General features: G+C 36.8%; 1 protein-coding gene across 1 annotated transcript in view; it reads left to right on the plus strand.

Moving 5' to 3' along the window:
- Positions 1-25,897, plus strand: part of TOMM70 (translocase of outer mitochondrial membrane 70) — a 33,539-nt gene that overhangs the window by 1,008 nt on the left and 6,634 nt on the right. Inside the window, exons 2-10 of the mRNA XM_020916729.2 lie at positions 8,547-8,720; positions 10,959-11,085; positions 12,700-12,809; positions 13,579-13,727; positions 16,249-16,456; positions 18,683-18,817; positions 19,866-19,973; positions 20,829-20,945; positions 25,791-25,888. Coding sequence (XP_020772388.1) covers positions 8,547-8,720; positions 10,959-11,085; positions 12,700-12,809; positions 13,579-13,727; positions 16,249-16,456; positions 18,683-18,817; positions 19,866-19,973; positions 20,829-20,945; positions 25,791-25,888 — 1,226 coding nt within the window. The remainder of the gene's footprint in view (positions 1-8,546; positions 8,721-10,958; positions 11,086-12,699; positions 12,810-13,578; positions 13,728-16,248; positions 16,457-18,682; positions 18,818-19,865; positions 19,974-20,828; positions 20,946-25,790; positions 25,889-25,897) is intronic.

Raw genomic sequence — 25,897 nt, forward strand, 5'->3', positions numbered from 1 at the left:
GGAGGTGGGACAGAGTGGAATTGGCCTGGCTGCATTTAACAATACAGGAGTGAGCTGAGGGGGTTGGGGAGGATTTTTCTGAGTCTGAGATTGTATAATGGCAGTTACAGAGTGAATCAGTTCAGAGGAAACTTTGGTCAGAAAACTCCCAGTTATATATATTTTCAAGTTATTTCCATATTATACTATCTTCTCCAGAGGATCTTCCTAACCCAGGAATCAAACCGGGGTCTCCTGCATTGCATTCGAATTCTTTACCAGCTGAGCTATCAGGGAAGCTCCTGATAAGTAGTCAATTTTAAAGGAAGTTCTGATGTGGAAGCAAACTACCTTAGTTTAGTGTATTCTATATATTAGGCATTGTGCTAGGCCCTTAGGGAACCAAATAGTCTTTCTAAGGGGAAAGTAACATACTACTTTTTAAAAAAAAGTATAGCAAAGATGCAGTACGACTCTGCTGGAAAAAAACCTACGGACTGTGAGAACCAGGAAATGTGTGTTTTATATTGGGGTCTCCAGCAGTTAAAAGTTGTTTTATCTCTCTGATGTTGGTGTCATCCCTGTAAGAGAAGAGAATTAAAATATTGGATCTCTTTTGTTTCAGTCCTGGGAGTGGTGATCATGGCACCATGAATTAGTCATCATTTGTCTTGTTTTCATGTTTCTGAAATCCTCTGGCCATTTGCTATTTTGTTTTTAAACACGGGAGAACAGTGGATGAATAAAAACACATAAAAGTTCTCAGTTCTGTGTGCTGTGCTGTGCTAAGTTGTGTCAGTCGTGTCTGACTGTCTGCAACCCCATGGACTGTAGTCTGCCAGGCTCCCCTGTCCATGGGGATTCTCCAGCCAAGAATACTGGAGCGGGTTGCCATGCCCTCCTCCAAATCACCAAAAATGGTTTCTATTAAAAAAAAAAAAAGCTAGGGTTTGATATTGCAGTTTCAAAAATGACCTACTCCACCTCACCTTTATGGCATTTGATAGGATTTAGCATACTGTCAGATTTTAGATTTCCTTAAGTCCCATTTTCAGTTTTTCAGCATTGTCTAGGTCATCACTGTGATAATTTTTAAATTTCATGGCGTTTTGTAGTTTTACCAGAACAATTTTTTAGTTCATGTCATTGCTGCTAAAAATTAAACTTCAATATTGACTTCTTTGTATAACTTGAACTGCTTTAGAATGATTACTTCTGACCCAAAATAAAACTGAGCAAAACACTTGCACATACTGTTCTTGTGGAATTTATGAAGTTGTACCTATAATCTTACTTTGAGTTACTAGATGATACTTTAGTAAAGCAACAGTAAAAATGTCTTTGCCATTTTTTTGATGGAAATTTGTATTGTAACTGATGGTGATCAATGTATGCTGAAAGACTTTGTTCATTTTTTATAGCCTGGTCCTTAGAGTTATTATTAGACTATTTGACCACAAATGGTAATTTATTATTATCTGTGGTTGGAGAAATTGTTTTATATTTGAATAGCACCTTTAAATTGTCAACCTCAGTGGGCTTTGTAAATAAAAAAACAGTTGTTTGAACTGATGGGAAAACTGGCAGAATCCTGATGCTCAATTCTTTTCTATCTAATCAATAGTTGTAATTTTTAAGGGAATGCAGGAATGAACAAATATTGTCAGTTTAGGGCTCAGTATCAGTGAGCAGAATGGAAAATCAGTGGTTATTGTTTGTTGGCTTATGTTTGCCTTAATGTAAAACTGAACTAATTACTGGGCTCCTGTCTATTGGGTTTGTGATACTCATATACAAACAGACTATACCAAATTGGCTTTTTCTGGGATAGCAAATACTTGTAGAGCAAAAAATTCATATTTTGTTTAATTAATAGGATTTCAGTATTTCACCAAAGGAAGGCATCTAATCATAGTTGATAGTGTGAGACAGAGGTAAAGTATTAAATCATTTTCCACTTTGGGACATTATAAAATCTACCATGACGTGCCATTTTGTGTCAGTGATTCATTTTGAAAACTTGAGAATTAACAGATTTTTCAGAGTTCATAAGGTTCTTTGTGAATCATCTAATCCACAGGACTTCTCAATCTCTGGGCCTGAGTTATCACAGGGCAGCATCATATTCAGATATACACCAGCTATGGTATCTGACTGCACAAATGTCTTACATATTTCTTTTTTCAAACAACTTGTGAATTTTTAAAATGTGCATTTATTTACTACTGACTTTATAGTAGTGTTTTATCCAATTGTTGTTCATTTGATTACTTAAAAAAGCAGTTATTCCAGTTCAAGGTTTTTTTAATGTTGCACAAGAGTGAAATGTTTAGGAACCAACATGAAATGTTTAGAAACCACTAATCTAAGTCAATCCTTTAAAATAGAAAGGGAGAGGTGTGTGTAAACATTTTAATAAAGAGGTCAAAAACTGACAACCTGCTGTTATCAGTCATGGTTGAAATTAAATAATTCCTACGCCAGCTCCAATGATCTGTTTCTAATCTTTTTTTTTTTTTTAATCAGGATCACCAGTGACATAAGACCAGTGAACACCTTTCACTCTTCATCTTACTTGATCCTTCAGAGTATTTCACATTATTTTCTCTTAATTTTGTGATTTTTCTTTTGGTTTCCGAGACATTATCTTCTCTGATTTTAGTTGGTTACTTTCGTGGTTCTATCCCAGGCTTTCTTAATGTTCCATACCTTCCCTGGATGCTTATTTGCCCTCCAGAAGCTTCACTTAGCACTTACATAATGATGACCCCCTAATTTCTTGTTTATAGCCCAGACCTCTCAAAAGACCCAAATTTAAAGGAAATCTTCACCTTGTTACCTTTTAAATGTTTAACATCAGATTCTCTTGAGAATATTCCTTATTAATGTGGTTCATCTAACTAGTTTTCCAAGCCAGAAGCTTGTATATCTGTCTTCCCTAACTTTCTATTCTTTTCATGTTCTCCACATCCAACCTAGAAAAATATCCAGAACATTCTAGTTCTTAAGTATCTGACTACTCTTCCATTCCCACTGCTATTATATCTTGACTGAATAACTGATACTCTTTATTGTCTTCCTCCAATCCATTTTGTCACTAATAGAGTAAATGCTAACAGTTCCATGCTTAAAACTGTTAAGTGGTATTCTTTGCATTGCTCACAGGTAAGTTCGAATTCATCGTGATTTAAGACTATATGGTCTTGTTCTCACTCATCTCTTATCTTCATTTCTTGCACTTCCTCTTGTTTCTTGCCTTTGGATGTTCTGTAACACTGTCCATTATGCCTACCTTCTTATCCCTCAAGTCACAGTATGTAGGTCATTTCACCTTTTCTGAAACCCTTTTATACCTAAGCATACTGTTGTGTGATTGATTACATCACACTCTGAACTTTTTTCTTCCTTAGCGCTGGAGTACTAGAGTCATTTATTTATGTTGTTGCTACTAAACTCATGAATCTGTGAAGACTGGGACTTGCTCTGTCTTTATCATTTTTCAGAACTGGCACTTAGAAGGTGTGAGTAAATGAACCAGTGAAGCTTCATTATTTGACATTTTTTTTAAAAATTCACACAAATTGAATATTTTTTCAAAATTTCCAGATTTTTGTTTGTATTCTATTTTGGGGAAATTTCTGTTAACAGTCTTAAGCCTCATTTAGGCATTCTTTTTATAAATTGCTTGATTTTGTATGAACTCAAACCATAATCCTGCAGAGGTAGCACCCTTACAAGTGAAAGTGAACGTCACTCAGTCATGCCTGATTCTTTGCCACCCCGTGGACTATAGCCCACCTGGTTCCTCATGGAATTCTCCAGGCAGGAATGCTGGAATGGGTAGTCATTTGCTTCTCCCAGGGATTTTTCCCAACTCAGGGATTGAACCCAGGTCTCTTGCAGGCAGATTCTTTACCATCTGAGCCCCAGGGAAGCCCTTCTTACAAGTATATTCTTCTTGAAGAGTTCTCTGTATTATGATTTAGTAAGTGGGGTTGTAGATTTGTTACATTTCAGGACATAATCTAGGAAAGAACTTTGTTATCTTTAGGTATCTTTTATCTTAAGCTTGATTTTTATAAAAGTAGCAATTGGTCAATAAAGTATTGAAAGATTGTTTCTTATGTGGTAAGTGTTCCAGACTTGATTGCTACTTTTGTAAAGCTATGTAAAGTGTTATGTAAAGTTTCATAATCACTGTGTTTTGTGACATAGTAGAAGGCTGGTGTTGATTGATAAGCTCATATTTTGTCCTAAATTTTATCATTGGGCCAAAATAATTAGCTTTTCTGTATTGTCCCTGTGGTAATGCCATTCTTTCTCTTCATTTTTATTGATGAAGGGAAGCAGTTAGAAAGTATTGTGGCTGTGGAGGGAGAGTGTGGTGAGCAGAAGGTGACAGTGAGGTTCACTGAGACGTTGCTCTTCTCAGATGTGGTTTGGTTGCCTTCTGGAGTGCCAGTGGATGAAAATTTGCAGTTTGGTGATTTGCTTGTGTAATTTGATCCTTGTCCACTCTGGCATTTTTTCCCCCCTAGTACAGTAAGGAAAGGAAATTAAGCACATTCTGATTTTGATCCTAGGAGACAGAAAATCTACAATAATTTTTAAAGGGAATCTATTGTAAAACTTGACTAAATGGAGGGAACTGGTAAGTGAAAGAAGTAAACAGCCCATAAGTGTTCTTGAATGTTTATGTTCAAAATGTCTTGGTTGGTTTTAGGTTGATTTAGACTTTGCTGTCAGGGATTCCCTGATAGCTCAGTTGGTAAAGAATTCGCCTGCAGTGCAGGGTCTCCTGCATTCCTGAGTTGGGAAGGTCCCCTGGAGAAGGGCTAGGCTACCCACTCCAGTATTCTTGGGCTTCCCTTGTGGCTCAGCTAGTGAAGAATCTGTCTACAATGTGGGAGACCTGGGTTTGATCCCTGGGTTGGGAAGATCCCCTGGAGAAGGGAAAGGCTACCCAGTCGAGTATTCTGGCCTGGAGAATTCCATCGAACTGCATACAGCCCATGGAGTCACAAAGAGTCAGACACAGCTGAGCGACTTAAAACAAACTGCTGAAATAAAAATAAGAAACACCCATCTTTCTAAGGAGAGGAAGCCTTGTATACCTGTCCATATTTCTCTCTCTTCTTTTAACTTCTCTGCACTCACATGACTACCTCCCCTTGTATTCTGTGTGACATCCTTTATGTAGCTTTAAACTTCCAGTGGGCAGGAAAGAGCTCACTGCCTGTTTGTGCTGATGAAACAGTCATTACTCTGACCCAAGAAAGTTCTTTTTTAATCCTCAAATCTTTAGTAAAAATAATATATAGTCAAACATACTTCTCACAGGCATTTAATATAGCAGCTTATTTTCTATGTCAGCAGTCCCCAGTGTATTAGGTTGTATATTAGCCATGTTCTCAATGACTTAGAAACATTGTAAACTTTTTATAAGAAATTGAAATAATGTTTATCTTGTTGTATTTAACATCAAAAGTAATTGAGTTTCATTATTTTGAAGTTTTTTTGGAGCACATAAAAGTTTGTGGTCATGATCTTCTCTTGGTAGATTGTACCTTGTATCAGTAAAACTGCCTTTCTGTGCTCCATCCCTGGCATTTGAATGGTATTTTGTCTGATACTGCCTTCTTTTTTTTTTTTTTTGCAAGAACTTGTATTCTGTAACTTTTTTAGGTTCTTTTTTGACCTGTCATTTTGTTTTAGCTCATGCTTGTAGGTAGCATGTAGTTTTTTTTTAATTTTAAATAGGTTATTTTTAATAGGGAGATTTAAGCTGCTCACATTTATTGTTGTTATTGACATGTTTGGTGATTCTTGCCATATTTACTCCACCTTTTTGTTTCTTCCTTTATCCTCCCCTTCCTGCTTTTTTGTTTTATTGATCATCTCCCCCACTTTGGAGTTCAGTTTTAGTGGAAAGGAAGTTGTACACCTCAGTTTCTGTTCTTGTGTTAAACCTTAAATGCTAATTTAACTAGGTATAAGATTTTAAGTTCAAGATAATCTTTCTTTAGAACTTTGAAGTTGTTGCTCCATTGTTTCTTAATACATAATGTCGGTGATAGTCTGACCCCAGTTTGGTTCTTTTTTCTTTGTAGGTAATCTGTGTGTGTGTGTGTGTGGTGTGTGTGTACATATTTTTTTCTACCTGAAAACTTTAAGGGTTTTTGCTGAAATTTGCATGAAATTTCACCATGATATATCTAAAAATGTGTGTCAGGAATTTTTCTGATATTTTCTTAAGACACTCCTTTCTATGCTTTTCCTTCTAACATAGATAGATGTTGGAACTTCGGGATTTATACTCCATATCATCTGACTTTTTCCTACACTTCTCATCTCCCTGCCCTCTATTCTTCTTGCATTCTGGCAGATTCACTTGCCTCTGCCTGCTTGTTTCTCCTCAGTTATGTCCATTCTAATATACAGTCCATCTATTTTTATGATAATTCTTTTTAATTTTTAAGATGTCTAATTGGTGCTCTTTAAAAGGAGCCTTTTTTTAAATGAGTGTGGTTACCTCTCATTCCTCTCATGTTAAATTTTCTGTTTGCTTTGTTTATCCTGCTTCCTCACATGCTAGTTTTTTAAATATGAGTAGGGTGCCTCTCTTTTGTGGTATTAATGTTCCTTTATGTTAGCAACTCTTGACAGATGGTTTCTTGGAAGACAGACATAGTGTGTTTGTCACTGGTCTTTCTGGTGGAGGGGCCCCTCACTCCCTGGATGATGCATCCCTCCTCTAGTCTGACTTCTGTTTCTCTAGTGGAATGGGAGGATTGATGAGGTTGCTCCAAGTGCAATTTTCCAGCAACTGGAAACCACAACTACATTAGAAAGTCCTAGTTGTCTTCTATTATGAATGTGCCAAGGATTTTTTTACTGTCAAAACTTTTTGCAAGATGGTGAAGGCTCTTTACAGGTAGATTTCATGTTCATGTGTTACTCTTTTTGTCTCTTTTTTGCCTCCTTTCATCCTTCTGCATCTCATTTTAAAATATGCACGTGTCTTATTGGCTTCTCTGGTGGTTCAGCTGATAAAGAATCCGCCTGCAATCCGGGAGACCTGGGTTCAATCCCTGGGTTAGGAAGATTCCCTGGAGAAGGAAAATGCTACCCACTCCAGTATTCTGGCCTGGAGAATTCCATGGACTGTATAGTCCATGGGGTCACAAAGAGTTGGACACAACTGAGCAACTTTCACTTCATTTCACTTACTGACACTAGCTAGCTTAAACTAGCTGTTTAATATTCTGAACTTAGAGTTCCCTACACATCCTTCTTTGCACACTATACTTTTGAAAAACTAACTGTAGTTTCATTTAGACTAAAGGAGAAGGGAAACAAAAGGTAAATGGAAGAAAAAAGTAGCAAAAAAAAATGAAGCATGAGTAAGGGAAAGATAACAGATGCAAAAGCTTACTCTCCTCCCATCATCTCTTCATGACCGAGATGCCCTAGGTCCCAAGCAGCTTATCCTTCACAGGGGCTCTGTGAGTTCATTGTAGGGGCAACTGCTTCTGCTTTTGCTTTGTCAGTGTTTACCTGTTGGAAATACATGAGTTCTTTCATAATCACATATTTGTTAAAGTTGAATGATGTTGACAAATTTTGGGGTGAAGATATGCCACAGAGCCCTTGGACCTAGTAGCTTGAACCTGAATGACTGGATTTATCTACAAAGATGCTTCTCAGATGTTGACTGAAGCTTTTGCAACTGTCCTCAGTGGCTATTAACTACCAACTCATAAAGTATGTGAATTGGGTCCTCTAGGAAGCAGGTTCTGAGACAAAGATAGGAGTGCCAGAACTATTCATTTGCAAACAATAGATTTGGGAAAACAGTTGTAATGAGGATGGCAAAGTATTTCTAGTGTCTGTTCTACACTGTTGACCAACAACCTAATTGAAAAACACCAGTACATGTGATTAAATGGTTTTCAGAATGAAAAAGTCAAATAGCCAATAAACATGAACAGATTTTCAAATTCATTTATAGTGGAGAAAATGTGAAATAAAATAATATCAGAATATTATGTTACACTGGGTTTTGGCAACTTTGGCATTATTGACATTTTGGATCTGATTAGTTGTACATCGTAGAATGTTAGCAGCATTCTAGTATCTGCCTACTAGATACCAGGGGCATCTCCCCTGACCCCTAGGTGTGAAAATCCAAAATGTTTTCAGACATTGTGAAATGGACCCTAGAGGGAAAACCATCCCTGACTGAGAACCACAGTTTTATGCCCATTAGACTGGTTATGAAAACTCTTCCTAGCAGAGTTTGGTGGAAAAGTGGTATACCTTAAAGCAATACAGCCTTTTGGCAGGGAAGTGTGTGAGTGTTTTTCAGGTTAAAGATTTATAAAATTTTTGACTTAGCAGTCGTATTAAAGACTCTGTCTCCCATGAAGATACAAGTGTGAGTGACTTGCATTGTGAACACCCATTCTGCCCTTCCATTGTTTCTTCAGTATGTCATTTGGTCACTGTGATCTGAATCTGTTACTGCGTATTGATAAGTGTTTCATAATTGTTCCCTTGTGTTTCAGAACTCTCTTGATAGAGCCCAAGCAGCCAAGAACAAAGGCAACAAATACTTTAAAGCAGGAAAATATGAACAAGCTATTCAGTGCTATACCGAGGCTATCAGTTTATGTCCTACAGAGAAGAATGTTGACCTTTCCACATTTTATCAAAACAGAGCTGCTGCCTTTGAGCAATTGGTATGTATCGTAGGTTGGTTTTTCTTCTTTTTGTTTCTCTTTATTTGCATAATGTTTCAGCTAATGCCACTCAAATATATCTAATACACTTTTTGAAGTTGTTTTGAAATTATAGGGGTTTGGTTTTGTTTTTATATCCTTTAATTACATAGATTTTTAAGAACAAATTTTAGTTTTGCTCGTTCCACATATAATCCAAAGTTGTATATATCAAATTTTATAAAATTAGATAATAAAGAAAGTTAAAGTTTCTGGTGACCCCATTCTCCTCAGCAGTTTAAGTCTATTTCTTCAACTTTTGCCTCCATATATGTAATAGTAGCATATGTGGGGGGAAAAAAGACCAAAGGTTAATTCCCATTATATTGTTTGCAGTGTATTTTCCCAGTTGCCACTGTATCTGGCACAACTTCTTGTAGCACACAGCCCTGTTTCATTCCTTTTAAAGCCTGTAGGTAGTTACTGTCATATAGCTGTATGGTGGAAAGCATCTCCCTATTGATGAACATTTGAATTACTTCCTCTTTTCCCTGTTGCATTCAGTGTTGCGGTAAATATTTTTTAAATACTTTTTTTGGCATACTTTTCTGAGAATAAAATTCAGAAATGGAATTATAAAGAGATAGTATTAGTACCTATTCTAATAATAATATTTGAGCATGCTTGTTTTCTAGTATCTCACTGTGTGAATTATCAGTCTTAGTATTTGCCACTCTAGTAAAAGGAAAATACTGTCTCCTCATTTTAGTTTGCACTTTTTGAGATGTTGGTGAAGTGGGCCATCTTCTTCTGTGTTTATTGGTCATCTGTAGTCTCTGCATGTTTTGTTCAACCATGTTTTGTTGACTGTTATATACGGAAGGTTACTGTAGTGGGAGCGGGGTCTGTAAAAGCAGACAGTTATGCATAGAGCTCAAAGATCACTCAACGGTGAACTGTTAAATGACATTTGGATAAGCCTTTGATTCTCTAATAGAGGAATGATTGAGGTTGGTGTATCAAATAGTGGAGAATAGAGTGTTACAAATGGAGAAACCAGTGTATGTAATTGCTTCTGAGGCAGAAGAGAGTTTGCCGTGATTAAAGAAGTGTGGATAAAGGGTCCTGGGATATAGAGAGATTAAATTGGAGAGGTAGCAGAGGCCAGATCAGGCAAAGCCTTGAAATGGTGAGAAGTTTGGATTTGATTCTGAGTGTAGTGGGAAGTATTTAAGGATTTTTAATAGGGCAGGAGCACCATCTAAAATTGTTCTCACTGTTCTGTCAGTATATTGGAGGGAGGCAAGAGTGGAGGCAGGGGGAACTGAGGAAGGATGTTGTAGTTGCCTAGGTGAGACATGAGGGAAAGTTGAAAACCAATAGAACTTGCTATTGTATTGGATGTGAAGGGTGAAGAGAAGCAGGAGTTTTAATAATAGTGGAGTGAGGAATGATTGAGACAGCTAAGCAGATGGTTGAATTGAGAAATGTCTGTATTTTAGGAGAGTGATTTGGGTTAAAGAGATAAATTTGGGAGTCCTCTAATTTTAGATGTTATAGAACCATAGACGTGATTACCTAGGAGAAGGGATGCGTCCTTGAACATTCCAGCAGAAATCAGATAGTGGGGAGAAGCCAGCTACAGAAACTGGGAAGGAGCAGCCAGTGGAAGTAGGTGGAAATTAAGCAGAGTGGCTGCTCGTTGGAGGTCTGGCAATAATGAGGGCTGAGAAATGGGGTAGTAACTGTAGGGAATTACAGAATCAAAGGAGGGTTTTTAAAAGATGGGAGATACTAAAGCAAGTGTTTTTATGCTAATAGGAATGATTCAGTAGAGAAGCAGATTGATGCAGAGGCAGGAGAGCTAACAGTGAAGTCCTTGACGTGGGGGGAGTGTGCATCCTACTGCAAGTGGAGGGTTGGCCTTTGATGAAGAGGGGTGCTTCCTCAGTTTTAAAAAGAGGGAAGAAGGAGATGATATGATCACATAGATGCAGGTAGGTTATAGATGTGGTAGTAGAAAGATGACTTATGTCCTTTACCTATTTTTAAAAATCAGATTGCTTATTTTTATTGCAGTTATTTGTATGGAGTTATTATAATGTGTTGTGGATATTAACTCTTTGTATGAATTGGGAATATATTTTCTATTGTGGGACTCTTAATACTCAGCTTGCTGAGTTTAGAAAACTGATTTCTGTTGAACAGTGCTTCCTTCAGTGTGACTTTTTTTTTGTTTTTTAATACTTTCGATTACAGCAAAAATGGAAAGAGGTGGCACAAGATTGTACAAAGGCTGTTGAACTTAATCCCAAATATGTGAAAGCTCTCTTTAGACGTGCAAAAGCCCACGAGAAGCTAGACAATAAGAAGGAATGTTTAGAAGGTGAGGGTATTTTTGTGTTTACATGTAAAATTACTAAAGGTTTTGTAGTCACTGGTAAATTTATATGCAACTCTGCCTATGAGTAGAGAAATCAGTTGTGTTTAAAAGTTTGACTCTTCCCCAACTGAAACTTTGTTCTATAGTTTCAATTGACATTGCTGATACTTGAGTACCATCTTTGTTCCCAACTATGGAATTAAATGATTTAAAGTTTATATGCTGCACATTTTAAGCTTGGCAACAGCATCAGTGTAATTTCATGAATAAGAGATCAGAAGAGAGGTTTAGTTGAGTGTTACTAAGATTCTGCATATTTTCAATTAATATCCTATATCAATATGAAACAATTTTGAGATGAATCATTAAAGAAAATATTTGTCTTTTGCCCTTGCTATCTTCAAACATTATCCTTTACTCAATTAGAAATTTTATGATTGATACAAGGCATCAAGTGAATTTGCTGTTCTCAGTAAATATCATAAATATTCCTTAGCCTCTTACTAGCCATATCTGTTGCTAAAACTTCAGTTAGGGTATTGGCCACTGACCTACAAAGTACATTGTTCCAGTTGATGTAGAGCTAACCCAAAATGCAGATTCCACAGTCTACAAGTGTTTTCCTGCTACATATTTAAATCTGCTTTAAAAGCATCAATAATCAGAAATTTAGCCATAATTATTTTTTTTAATAATATCATTATTTAAAAGGAGAAAGCTATTTTGTTTTTTAAAATATGGGTTACCAGTTGAGAGTGGTTTTAGAGAACATTTTAGAAAAAACTTGAGGTTTGGCAGTATCATATACTCTGGTGATGGGTAGGAGGAGTGTTGCTTTTTGAAAAAGAGATTTCTGAGTTTTGAACCAGACCTTGAAGTTATTAAGAGCTAATCACAGAGAGGTGTTTAAATGGGTTTTAGATGGAGAAATGGGATGGGGAAAAGACATTGACATTGGCACTAGCGTATCAGGGGAACATGCAGTAGATTGACTTGTTTGGAGGAGCATGGGTTTGCAATTGTGAGAAATTGAGTTCAAAAAGAGAGGGACTGTCTTGTTGACTACTTTGAATGAAAGGCTGGGAGGTTAAAGAAACATTGATCTTTTTCATTTCAAACCACTATATATTGAGTTATAGCATAGCCAGGTTAAAATGATATTTTGAAGCAGATTTCAGTGAGAGCTCTGTGACAAGATGGCTTTGGAGACAAGGAGTAACCCTGAGGCCTATAAAATAAAAGTAAGACCAGACGTGAGAGAGCCACATTATTACTTGGCCTATGCTTACTGTCCAGAAGAAAATATTCCTGGGTTACTTGTTTTATTTGCTATGTACAATGTTAGAACAGTGAGAGACATCACAGATCGTGTAGCATAGTCCCTTTCCTTTCACAGCTGAGGAAATGGAGTTCTGGAGAAGTAGAGTGACTTTCTGAGCTTTGAGTTTGATTGTAAAGTATGTAAAACCAAAGTGTTAAGAATAAATCTATTGAAAATGATAGCCACATAAAGCTATGAATGTAGTTTGGCTTTCTGTGGTAACACTGAGCCCATTTGATGCTGCTAGTCATCTTTGCAGTAATTTTCATACTCTTATTTTTTTGCATCATTTCTAGATGTCACTGCTGTGTGTATATTAGAAGGATTCCAAAATCAACAAAGCATGCTGTTAGCTGATAAAGTTCTTAAACTTCTTGGAAAAGAGAAAGCCAAAGAAAAATATAAGGTAAATTAACCTGCATTGGTTACTAATAGAGGAAATATGCATTGTGAAGGGTCATTACTAATTTATACTGCTTAAATTTGGGCATAATGGTAATGACTGAAATTAGATCTGTATTATATTTATTTTTCCTATAATATTGGGCGTATGTGGCCTTTTAAAATAAGAATGTGAACTTTGTCTGGATTGTACCTAGAGAATATTAAAAGAATTCACGTATATTAGGGGTTTCCAAACAATGGCCTACAGGCCAAATCCACTCCGCCACCTGCTTTATAAATGTGCCAGTAATGTTTTATTGGAACTCAGCCACTCACACATTGCTTTTGGCTGCTTTTAAACTACAACAGCAGAGCGGAGTGGTTGTGACACTATATGGCATACAAAACCTAAAATATTTACTATCTGGCCTTTTACAGAAAAAATTGCCAACTCTTGCTTTTTAAAGTTTTTAAAGGTATGCTGTATAAACTGGCACTGGTCTTACACAATTAGCAGATGGTTTAATTTGCTGTGTGATTATAAGAGTTCTTGACATTTTCATCTTCAGAGAAGAGAAAGGCTGTCATTCAAAACGTTTTTTGAAAAGCTGGGACCAGCAGCATTACCGTTTTCACTGTCTATTACGCTACAGTTTGGAGCCTGATATTCTTCAGTTATTTGAAAATGAGGTGCCAGTTTTTATGGCAGTGGTTCTCAGTGTTCTTCAAATGCATCTGCTTCTTTGGTTAGTGTTTTCTATTTTGATGTATTCAAATATGATTAATTTCAGAACCGTGAACCTCTGATGCCATCTCCACAATTTATCAAATCTTACTTCAGTTCTTTCACGGATGATATAATTTCTCAGCCAATGCTTAAAGGAGAGAAGTCGGATGAAGATAAAGACAAGGAAGGGGAGGCTTTAGAAGTGAAAGAAAAGTAAGTGTGTCTCAAGCATAGTATCTGCTTCATGCTTTTTGTGGGGGAATTGGATTGTGGGCTTTTTTGCTGCCATAGAGCCAAAGTGGGACTCTGAATCATCTCTTTAAAAAACCTATTTATAGGTAGATATGAATATAATAAAATTATAATATATAATAATAATATGATTATAATAAAAATACTTATTTTCTCACACATGTCTGTTATACCCTGAATGTTACGTCTTTGGTAACTCAAGGATTTACTGCCAGGAGTCTGCCCAGCTTTTAAGGTCTACATAATATTCTCAAGAGAGTTCCCAGAGAGTCAAGTGGTTAGGTATATTTGAGCAGGGGGACTAACTTAAAAAATGATTGTGTAGGTCAATATCCAGATGTTTTAGTGCAAGGAAGTTTCTAATTTAATTTTTAGAAGTGCCCAAAAGAGTGACTGTCTTCAAGGTTTTTCCTGCATGCCTAGGAAAATGCCATTCTTTGGGTTTGTGTTTACTCTTGTAGAGAGCTGAAATCAAAGTACAAGGTGCTGTGTTTACAACTGGCAGTCAAGTGATGTAATGTAATATATAAGCTATCTAGCCTGCTTATCCATTTATATTTAGCAATACTTTTATTTTGCTGTTGAAGCTAGGTCACCTCTCCAAGAGAAGACACATTATTACCAACATGACATTTTCTAATGAGTTTGGAAGAAACGGGAATGCTGTTCCCATAGCAAAGCGTAATTTTGCCCCTATAGCATATTGGGATGTTTAGGGGAAAAGACTGCTTTTGGTTTGTATCTCTTAATTTTTCTACCATTATTGGCCACCTTTTAAGGGAGGATACTACGCATAATTGTGCCAAGATGTTCTGATTTGTGTTAGTTGATGAACAATCTCTTTAGGAAAATTGTAGATGGGAAGTAAATGTTAAGGATGATGCCAATAATTGCCTCTTCTGATGAGGAAGTAGTCCTTATCCCAGAAAAATGACAATGAAGTTTTAATCCCATTATTCAAAAACTACATTGGGAGGTGGTTGGACATAACTATCTCACCAGAACACTAACGAGTTGGTCCTGAGTTTTTAAACTCTACTTTACTCTGAGCCTTAGCTTTATCAATTTTTGAATGGAGAGATAATAATTACCTTTGAGGGTTATTGTGAGATTTACAGGTCATGTTTGTAAGCATCTAGAACTTAGATTCTCAGTAAATAGGAACCATTATTACTTCCAATCTAATTATTTTGTCTTAACCCTGGTGACCTGAGGAGCAAAACAAAGAGTGCAGGGGTATTAGAATGTTTTTTTGTTTGTTTGTTTGTTTGTTTAGAATGTTAATTATGGGAAAGGCTGACACAGAGTTTCTAAGTTTTGACTGACATAATTTTTAAGTCACTTGCCAATTCTCTCTATTCAGAATAGGTAGCAAATGAAATAAGAAAACATGATTTTCTTACATAATGTGCCTTATATTGTTTCTTATGTAATGTGCCTTATATTTGTGAGACCCCCTTAAAGACTGTCTAGTGTAATTTTCCTTTTCAGTTCAAAAACTCCCTTCCACAAGTGTTCTCAATAAAATCATCCTAGACAGGTGATGATATTGTGGTCACTGCTTTTTAAAAAAGTAAGAGAAGGGTGTTTTCTTTAAGTTCTATTTGATGGAAGAGTCTGCTGCTTTGATATTCCCACCTATTCATTCTGAAAATGATGGGCTTCCCTGATAGCTCAGATTGTAAAGAAACTCCCCGCAATGTAGGAGACCTGGGTTCGATTGTTGAGTTGGGAAGATCCCCTGGAGTAGGAAATGGCAACCCACTCCATTGTTCTTGCCTGTGAATTCCATGGACAGAGGAACCTAGTGGGCTGCAGTCTGCTTCTTTGATATTCCCACTTACTCATTTCAGGTCTGTTCTTCTAGGTGAAATAGCACAACTTCTAGATGAGAGCCTTTAAGCTATTCCCTTTGCTTAAGTTCTTGCTCCTTTAATGTTCATTTTTCACAACACAGCTGGAGTAATGTTTACAAAGTACAACTCAGGTCACCCCTCTTCTCTTGGGTTCTGTAACCCCCAAGCACTTGATTACTTTCTCTTTCTCTGCCCTTTCTGCTCGTCATAAAGTAACTGCTGAGTGCCACAGATAAGAAGGTGAATAAGACGGGATCCTTTCCTATGTTGCATTTCAGTGTCATTGGCTTACTGTTTCATGTGTCTAAAAGTTGAAGCCTGGACAATAACCCTAGGTTTCTGCCATTTTCTCTGCTGTTTTCCTTTTTAAAACCCTATCTCCAAGGCAGCAAGAAGATCCCAGTCTACATCAAAACCCTAAGGTGCTACCCCCACACACCACCACCACCACCTCCAGTCCCGCACTGGCTGGTTAACTTGTTAAGGGGGAAAAGACACTTGTTTACCTCAGGTAGACTGAGTGTGGCAAGGTTCAGCATTTGATCCTTTCTTAGTAATTTTTTATGCTCATTTTATTAGTAATAAACGATAAAATTTGTAATTTCCTCTGTTCATTTTATTTTCAGTTCTGGATACTTAAAGGCCAAACAGTATATGGAAGAAGAAAACTATGATAAAATCATAAGTGAATGCTCAAAAGAAATAGATGCTCAAGGAAAATACACGGCAGAAGCACTGTTACTACGAGCTACTTTCTGCCTGCTCATTGGCAACGCCAACGCGGCCAAACCAGATTTAGATAAGGTCATCAGCTTGCAAGAAGCTAATGTGAAGGTACTTTTAAAACTGTGTGTGTGCATGTGAAAAAAAATTAATAATAAAAATGAGCCTTTTAGGTATGTTTTGCCAAAGTTTTAGCATTTCAGTTGCCATTCTCCAAAAGACTTATTTTTGTTTTGGAAGGAAGTACACCTAAAAATGATTGAATTGGTGCAGTGAAGCTGAAACAGAGATATCAGTGATAGTGACCTTTAACTAAGAAAGGATTGTTTTTTCTACAGCATCTTTTGGCTTCAGCTTCCCTATGCAGCTTCTGCCTACCGTATTGGACTATACTTGGGTAGGAGTAAGGGCGGTGTAGCAATACTATAGATAATATAAATAACTTACAATGTGTCATAACACTATAAATAACATGTAATATGTAGTATAAGAATATACAATGCATTTAATAAAAAGTAAGCACATTTAATGTATTCTGAGAGTTTATTTACATGAGGAAAAAAACAAGATCTAAAAATATATTGTAATATAGAAACATACCAAAAGTTTTTGCAGTTGTGTGGTTGGAACAGCTTTTCATTTTCAAAGTGTTCTTGTGTATATGCAGTTGTTTTCATAATTGAGATTTGGTAGGGATCTGTTAAATTATATGAGCCCTCTATTTCAGCATAATAAGAACAGAGGTTGGCCACCAAAGTACTGTTGGTTGATTTAACATCTCTTTTTCCTCACTGAATTAAGTAAACTCTGGCTTCCTTCACCTCCAAAAGAATCATTCATGTATTTTGTGGAAAATGAAAGTTGTTTTCAAGGCTTAAGTATTTGCTAGCAAATTTTATCTTAACTTGTTGTAAACAAAAGTAATTTAAACTGAGTATTTGTTAAAAGTCCTTTTCAAAATGAGATTTTCACGTTGAAGATAGCCTTGTAATAATTCTTTATTTCCTGATAATTACAGATATGTTCTGTTTTTTGTCATTATCATGGGGGTGTTCTCATTTGTTTCATTGAGGACATTTGTGTGCTTTTGCCTTGAAAAAAATTTGGAGAAGAATCTTATTTCTTATTTCCTGATCATGACTTTGTTATAATGGCAGGTACTAATGTACTTACCATGCCATGTACAAAAATGAGCTCAAAATGGATCAGAGACCTGAATGTAAGAGCCAAAACTATAAAACTCAGGAAAAAACATAAGGAGGAAATCTTCAGTACTTTAAATTAAGCAGTGGTTCCTTAGGTGTGACGCCAGCAGCACAGATGACAAAGTGATGGTGGGGGGGACTTATTCCACAGAATGGGAGAAAATATTCACAAGTCTTATATCTGATAATGAGCTTGTATGCAGACAGTATTAAATCATCTTTATAAGGCAACAATAAAAAGATAGCCTAATTTAAAAATAGGAAAGGATCTGAGTAGACATTTTTCCAAAGAATATGTACAAATGACTAATAAGAACAAGAAAATATACCCAGCATCATTAGCCCTTAGGGAAATGTGAATCAAAATCACAATGAGGTGTAACTTTATACCCACTAGAATGGCATAATCAGAAATTTGGACAGTTAAAAGTATTGATATAGATGTGGAAAAAATTGGAACTCACATATTGATACTAGGAATGTAAAATGGTAAAATCCCTTTGGAAATTAGTGGAGGGTGGTTTCTAGAGTTACCATGTGACCCAGAAGTTACTCTCTTAGGTATATACCTATGAGAATTTATGTCAAGACAAAAACTTGTACATGAATGTTCTTAGTAGCATTATTCGTAAGAGCCAAAAAGTGGAAGCAACTCAAATGTCCACCAGCTGGTGAAGAGAGAAATAACTGATTTAGAAATAGACTGATTTATCTATACAATGGAATATTATTCAGTCCCTAAAATAGAATGAAGTACATGTTAGAACTTAGATGAACCTTGAAGACCTGCTGTTTGTGAAAGAAGACAGACACAGAAAGGCCACATAGTTTACGATTCCATTTGTGTGAAATGTGTGGAATATACAAATCCGTAGAAATAGAAGATAGAATGGTGGTTTCCAGGGACTGAGAATTAGAGGTGAAATAGAGAGTGCCTGCTAATGTGTTTGAGGTTTCTTTTGGGAGCAGTGAAAACATTTCTAGTGCTGACTGGTTGCACAACATTTTTAGTCATATACTAAAAATGACTCTTACAGTATGTGAACTACGTCTCAAGAAAGCCATTTTTTTTTTAAAAAATTAAATTAGAATAAGAAATAATGATGAATCTTTCCTCATTTTGGGTATACAGCTTCGAGCAAATGCGCTTATCAAAAGAGGCAGCATGTACATGCAACAGCAGCAGCCTTTGTTATCTACTCAGGATTTTAACATGGCTGCCGACATCGATCCTCAGAATGCAGATGTTTATCACCACCGAGGACAGGTAAATTAATTTTCTTAAGGCTTTCTGATCCTTGAGGGGTTTGATAGCATTTTTGAGAATGTCTTAAAGTTTTCTTAGATCACTTATGATAGCTGTGAACAAAGTATCAGGGTGGTTTAGTTTGGGTTGACATTTATTTAGTTCTATCTTGAACTTTTGTCCTGATATTTACTTGTTAAAAAAAGAGAGGGAAGAGGAAGGCTGCAAGTGTTGGCTTGCCAGTTCAAGTTTGGTTTTTAGGCATTTCTGATTCATAGGTTTTCAATGAGTAAAACATTAAAAACTTAGTGACAAATTAAAAAGAACTTGTAGTGAGCATTTTGAGTTAACGCTTAGAATCAACAGAATGATTTTTGTAGGCATCTTGTAAGGAATTATTAACCTGAGCTATCTAGACAGTATCACAAAAAATCTCTTCTGAAGAGAGTTTTATAACTCTATGCATATTTGGTTTTTAGTAAAAATTCATAGTGAAGAAAACAGTTTCCAATTTCAGCCTCATCTGGAAAAACATGGCTTTATAAATCTGTTTGTGTGATGTGGCTTCTTGGAGTGCATTAGAGTGGAAAGTATGGACTAATCCATATAATAACAGAAAAGTTCAAGTCCTTTCTAATGGAAAATTTTACCTAATATTTCTGTCTGGAGCATCTTAAGAAGTATCGAGATAACCTTAAAATTCTTGATATTTTGATCCTTACTGGGTGTATCTTAAGATTAATATGAAATGTAATTATTTAATGCTTGATTGATCCCTCCTTTAAGTTTGAAAGTACAGAGATACTTCATATTCTAGAAGAAAAATCATTTAAGAGTGATTAAAAACTGGTAGGTTTATAGTGCTTTTTAAAAAAATTGAACACTAGTTCTAAGTTTTAGCACCTTTCTTTTAAAATTATAAGATTTTCTGATTCACTGTTTCTAGAAAGTAATTCTATAATAATTCCACACTTAGCTTTTTGCTGATTGTGCTAAAAGTCACGGTACATGCTTAACTGGTGTAGTTTTTGTTTTGAACCACACTTATCTGCGTACTTTTTTTCCTTAGCTGAAAATACTGCTTGATCAAGTTGAAGAAGCAGTAGCAGATTTTGATGAATGTATTAGATTAAGACCTGAGTCTGCTCTGGCACAAGCTCAGAAATGTTTTGCTTTGGTAGGTTCTATTTTCTTTTGTATTTCCCTAAACATCAGTATTTCCCATTGTTAACAAAAATGAGTATCTCATTGTCTACAAAATCTTCTGTTTTTTCCTTCAATCTTTGACAAACAGGGAGAAAAACATGTCAGCTTAAAGAAATAGAAGTGTTTATGTTACTTGAGGTACTGCTGCAGTATTTCTCTGGGTTCTTTATTTGGTTCATCTTGATAGATGTTTGTCCCTGATTTTATGTGCCCCCAAAACAACACTCTTCTCCCTACTGTTTACCATAAGCCAGTACAAAGAACAAAAGCACTTCAAGGAAATAACTTGGCAAACATGACACCATATAACGCACCTCTCATTTCAACTTTGTAGAGCTATTCAGAAACACAAAGTTGAAAACCAGGTAAAATAAGACCATTTCTAATGAGATGAGATATTTCCAATTAGCCCCATACCCTGAGTCCTAAAAGAATTTTCCTTTTAAAGAAAAAAGTCAGTTTACAAACAAGTGAAAATGTTAACAGATGAAGGATCCTATCATGCTCTTAGTAAAGTGATAATAAATTTCATTGAGTTTAATATTCCCCTATTTATATGCAAAGTTAACTTCAAATTAGTCTGTCTTCTAGGATATTGAGCATCTGGAAATTGTATAGTGGCGATGAAGCCCTAATTGTACAGAGCCTTTGAATCCCTGCTCTGCATATATTCCTGTGGAACCCTCTTAGATGCAGCAAATTATGTTAGCAAATTACCTGCTTTTCTGGAAATATTTTGTAATTTTGTGTGACCATTATAATATGTTAACATTTCCTGAGTCTTTGAGTTCTTGATTTGACAGGCCTATTTTGACTTTTTACACAGTATCGCCAGGCATATACAGGAAACAATTCTTCACAAATCCAAGCAGCTATGAAAGGTTTTGAAGAGGTCATAAAGACATTTCCAAAGTGTGCTGAGGGCTACGCGTTATACGCCCAGGTAAATGTCATTTTCCGTATTTTTTCAGTTGCCAGTTCTTCTGTAAAGAAGTGCATTTATATCCTGAATCCTAGAGTGGAAATCAGAAAACAGTGCTCTTGTTGCAGCTTTTGTGAAAGCAAACGACTTTGTTCCTGGTTCCCAGGGTGGTCCTGAATCATCTCAACAGGGCTTCCTTTCTGTGTTAGATAATTTGAAAACTGTGGCCCTAAACTTGTAACCTGGGGAAGCTTTAATAGAGCATTTCCCTCATGTTTTCATTTGGATTGGATTTATAAAAATTTAATTACTTTAGGAAAATTTACTGTATGCAATTGGTAGGGAAAATGTCCTTGGAAACAGTTTTCTTTCTATTTGATTACTGTCTCTTAAATGGTTAGTCTATAACAGCTCATTTTAATCTATGATTTGTCCAAAATTCTTGAAGCTTTCCTTGATTTAGGATTGAAACTATGGAAAATTGGATTTCAATTTGCATTATTTTCACTTGTAATCACAGTTTGAACTCTTTAAAAGTTTAACTTTAAACCATCCATTTAGATGAAAATGATTAGCTTCTTATACCGACAGTTAAAGAGTTTTCCCTCTAACTAAATGATATCTGAATGACTGTTACTTACTCTTTAAGTTAAAAGCTGCTTATGGTATCTCCAAACCCAGCCATCTCAAAATTCTATGTATTTTGTCTTTTCTTTTTAGCCTAAAGAAATTTGTCCCTCCTTCTTCCTTATCCCCCCAAACATCACAGAAACAGGAAGCACTTAAAAATAACCATCCATGGTAGACTCCTACCTCCAGACATCCTTAAGGTTTATTGTCTTGTTTCTGATTTCCTTCATGCTATCATAGGTCAAGTTAAAAGAAGATTTCCACAGGGGTAAAATTTTCTTTTTCAGGGATTATTGAGAGGGACCGTGAGAAGACTGATTTCTGTTGGATCTATTCTGTAAAAGTCCTACATACCCCTGCATAGGGATTGAAATTCTGGGATATGAAGTACAACCCAGGAATTCTTTAACCTCAGTTTGAAATCTTATCTGAATATTCAGTCTTTAATTCCTAGACAGAATGACAATTAAAAAAATGATACATTGGTTGCTGACTGCATGCTGTCTTAATTAATTGTGAAAGCATGTACTATCAGTTCAGTTCAGTTGCTCAGTCGTGTCCAACTCTTTGTGACCCCATGGACCACAGCATGCCAGCCCTCCTTGTCTAACACCAGTTGCCGGAGTCTACCCAAACCTATGTCCATCGAGTCAGTGATGCCATCCAACCATCTCATCCTCTGTCGTCACCTTCTCCCCCTGCCGTCAATCTTTCCCAGCATCAGGGTCTTTTCAAATGAGTCAGCTCTTCGCATCAGGTGGCTGAAGTATTAGAGTTTCAGTTTCAACATCAGTCTTTCCAATGAACACTCAGGACTGATCTCCTTTAGGACAGACTGGTTGGAATCTCCTTGCAGTCCAAGGGACTCTCAAGTGTCTTCTCCAACACCACAGTTCGGAAGCATCAATTCTTTGGCACTCAGCTTTCTTCATTGTCCAATTCTCACATCCATACATGGTTACCGGAAAAGCCATAATCTTGACTAGACAGAACTTTGTTGGCAAAGTAATGTCTCTGTTTTTTAATATGCTGTATATGTTGGTCATAACTTTCCTTCCAAGGAGCAAGCCTCTTTTAATTTCATGGCTGCGGCCACCATCTGCAGTGATTTTGGAGCCCAAGAAAACAAAGTCAGCCACGGTTTCCACCTTTTCCCCACCTATCTGCCATGAAGTGATAGGACAAGATGCCATGATCTTAGTTTTCTGAATTGAGCTTTAAGCCAACTTTTTCACTCTCCTCCTTCACTTTCATCAAGAGGCTTTTCAGTTCACTTTCTGCCTTAAGGGTGGTGTCATCTGTATATCTGAGGTTATTGATATTTCTCCCGGCAATCTTGATTCCAGCTTGTGCTTCCTCCAGCCCAGCATGTCTCATGATGTACTCTGCATGTAAGTTGAATAAGCAGAGTGACAATATACAGCCTTGATGTACTCCTTTTCCTGTTTGGAACCAGTCTGTTGCTTCCTGACCTGCATACAGATTTCTCAAGTGGCAGGTCAGGTGGTCTGGTATTCCCATCTCTTGAAGAATTTTCCACGGTTTGTTGTGATCCACACAGTCAAAGGCTTTGGTGTAGTCAATAAAGCAGAAATGGATGTTTTTCTGGAACTCTCTAGCTTTTTTGATGATCCAGCAGATGTTGGCAATTTGACCTCTGGTTCCTCTGACTTTTCTAAATCCAGCTTGGACATCTGGAAGTTCATGGTTCACGTACTGTTGAAGCGTGGCTTGGAGAATTTTGAGCATTACTTTACTAGCGCGTGAGATGAATGCAATTACGCGGTAGTTTGAACATTCTTTGGCATTGCCTTTCTTTGGGGTTGGAATGAAAACTGACCTTTTGCATTCCTGTGGCCACTGCTGAGTTTTCCAAATTTGCTGGAATATTTGAGTGTAACACTTTCACAGTAACATCTTTCAGGATTTGAAAGAGCTCAACTGGAATTCCATCACCTCCACTAGCTTTGTTCACAGTTATGCTTCCCAAGGCCCACTTAACTTTGCATTCCAGGATGTCTGGCTCTAGGTGAGTGATCACACTATCGTGATTATCTGGGTCATGAAGATCTTTTTCTGTGTATTCTTGCCACCTCTTCTTAATACCTTCTGCTTCTGTTAGGTCTATACCATCTCTGTCCTTTATTGAGCCCAAGATATCTTTGCATGAAATGTTCCCTTGGTATCTCTGATTTTCTTGAAGAGATCTCTAGTCTTTCCCATTCTATTGTTTTCCTCTATTTCTTTGCATTGATCACTGAGGAAGGCTTTCTTATCTCTTCTTGCTATTCTTTGGAACTCTGCATTCAAATGGGAATATCTTTCCTTTTCTCCTTTGCTTTTTGCTTCTCTTCTTTTCACAGCTATTTGTAAGACAGCCATTTTGCTTTTTTGCATTTCTTTTTCTTGGGGATGGTCTTGATCCCTGTCTCCTGTACAGTGTCACACACCTCCGTCCATAGTTCATCAGGCACTGTGTCTATCAGATCTAGTCCCTTAAATCTATTTCTCACTTCCACTGTATAATAAGGGATTTGATTTAGGTCATACATGAATGGTCTAGTGGTTTTCCCTACTTTCTTCAATTTAAGTCTGAATTTGGCAACAAGGAGTTCATGATCTGAGCCACAGTCAGCTCCTGGTCTTGTGTTTGCTGACTGTATAGAGCTTCTCCATCTGTGGCTGCACAGAATATAATCAATCTGATTTCAGTATTGGCCATCTGGTGATGTCCATGTGTAGGGTCTTCTCTTGTGTTGTTGGAAGAGGGTGTTTGCTATGACCAGTGCATTCTCTTGGCAAAACTCTATTAGCCTTTGCCCTGCTTCATTCCGTACTCCAAGGCCAAATTTGCCTGTTACTCCAGATGTTTCTTGACTTCCTGCTTTTGCATTCCAGTCCCCTGTAATGAAAAGGACATCTTTTTTGGGTGTTTGTTCTAAAAGGCCTTTTAGATATTCATAGAACCATTCAACTTCAGCTTCTTCAGCATTACTGGTTGGAGCATAGACTTGGATTACCATGATATAGAATGGTTTGCCTTGGAAACAGAGATCATTCTTTCGCTTTTGAGATTGCATCCAAGTACTGCATTTCGGACTCTTGTTGACTGTGATGGCTACTCCATTTCTTCTAAGGGATTCTTGCCCACAGTAGTAGATATAATGGTCATCTGAATACTATAATATATAAAATTTTATAGCATGTACAGAAATTAAAGTGAGATGAACACACATAATTTTATGAAGTATGTACTGAATAGTACACTTGGGTTTAGGCCTTATATTTAATTTGAAACAAACCAGAAGGTAACCATCCTCATCACTGAAATTAAATTCAGAAGGGCTTTTTTGGTTCAGATTTCTATAAGCAGCTGAAAGAGCAAAGGCCACTGACTGGCTTTTAAAGAAACCAACATTAGGAACAACTCTTTAGCAGAGGTTTCATAATTGTATATTTCTCCGTCATTGTGTTACCGTCAAAGTAGATGTTGCCTTCCTTGAGCATTGTCTTACCAGCACTAGCACTATTACAAGTTTGTTTGCACTAAATTTCTATCTTTTGGTCCCTCTTCTGATGTTTGCAACTTTTAACTTATATATATTTAGAGAGAGTTATATTTTAGTTACATAGTGTGACTTTTTGCTTTGAACTCTAAAGCTTGAGCTTAGATGTCAGCTAACTCTCAGAGTTACAGTTTGAACATGGTCTGGTCTCCACATAACCAAGCCTTCCATTTCTGCCATGGGATTTGCCTTAAAAGTTGACTGTAGCTTTTTTTCTTTCACCAGTTATTTTTAAGGATTGACTTTGATAACCGTTAACATACCTACCTTAATTTATCCTTCCAAATAAGTATTGTTTTTAAGGTTACCATTTTTAATTAAGTTTAATCCCCTAAGCAGGACTTCCCAGGTGGCGTCAGTGGTCAAGAATCCACTTGCCAGTGCAGGAGACATGGGAGCCTCCCTGGGTCGGAAGGTCCCTGGAGCAGGGCATGGCTCCTCTCTCCAGTGCTCTTGCCTGGAGACTCCCGTGGACGGAGAGCCTGGCGGGCCACAGTCCCTGGGGTTGCAAAAGAGCCAGACACGACTGAGCAACTAAGCAGTCACCCCAAAACAGTAATTTGGTAATGAATAATTAAATGAAGTAACTTTTAATGGTTAATAAGCAACATAGTTTTAACTCCGTAGGGATACAGTTACCTAAATTTAACTGAAGTATCTCTTCACATAGGCATTAACAGATCAACAGCAGTTTGGCAAAGCTGATGAAATGTATGATAAATGTATTAATTTGGAACCAGATAATGCCACAACATATGTTCATAAAGGGTATGTATT

This window comes from Odocoileus virginianus, chromosome 25, assembly GCF_023699985.2.
Source record: "Odocoileus virginianus isolate 20LAN1187 ecotype Illinois chromosome 25, Ovbor_1.2, whole genome shotgun sequence".
NCBI lineage: Eukaryota > Metazoa > Chordata > Mammalia > Artiodactyla > Cervidae > Odocoileus > Odocoileus virginianus.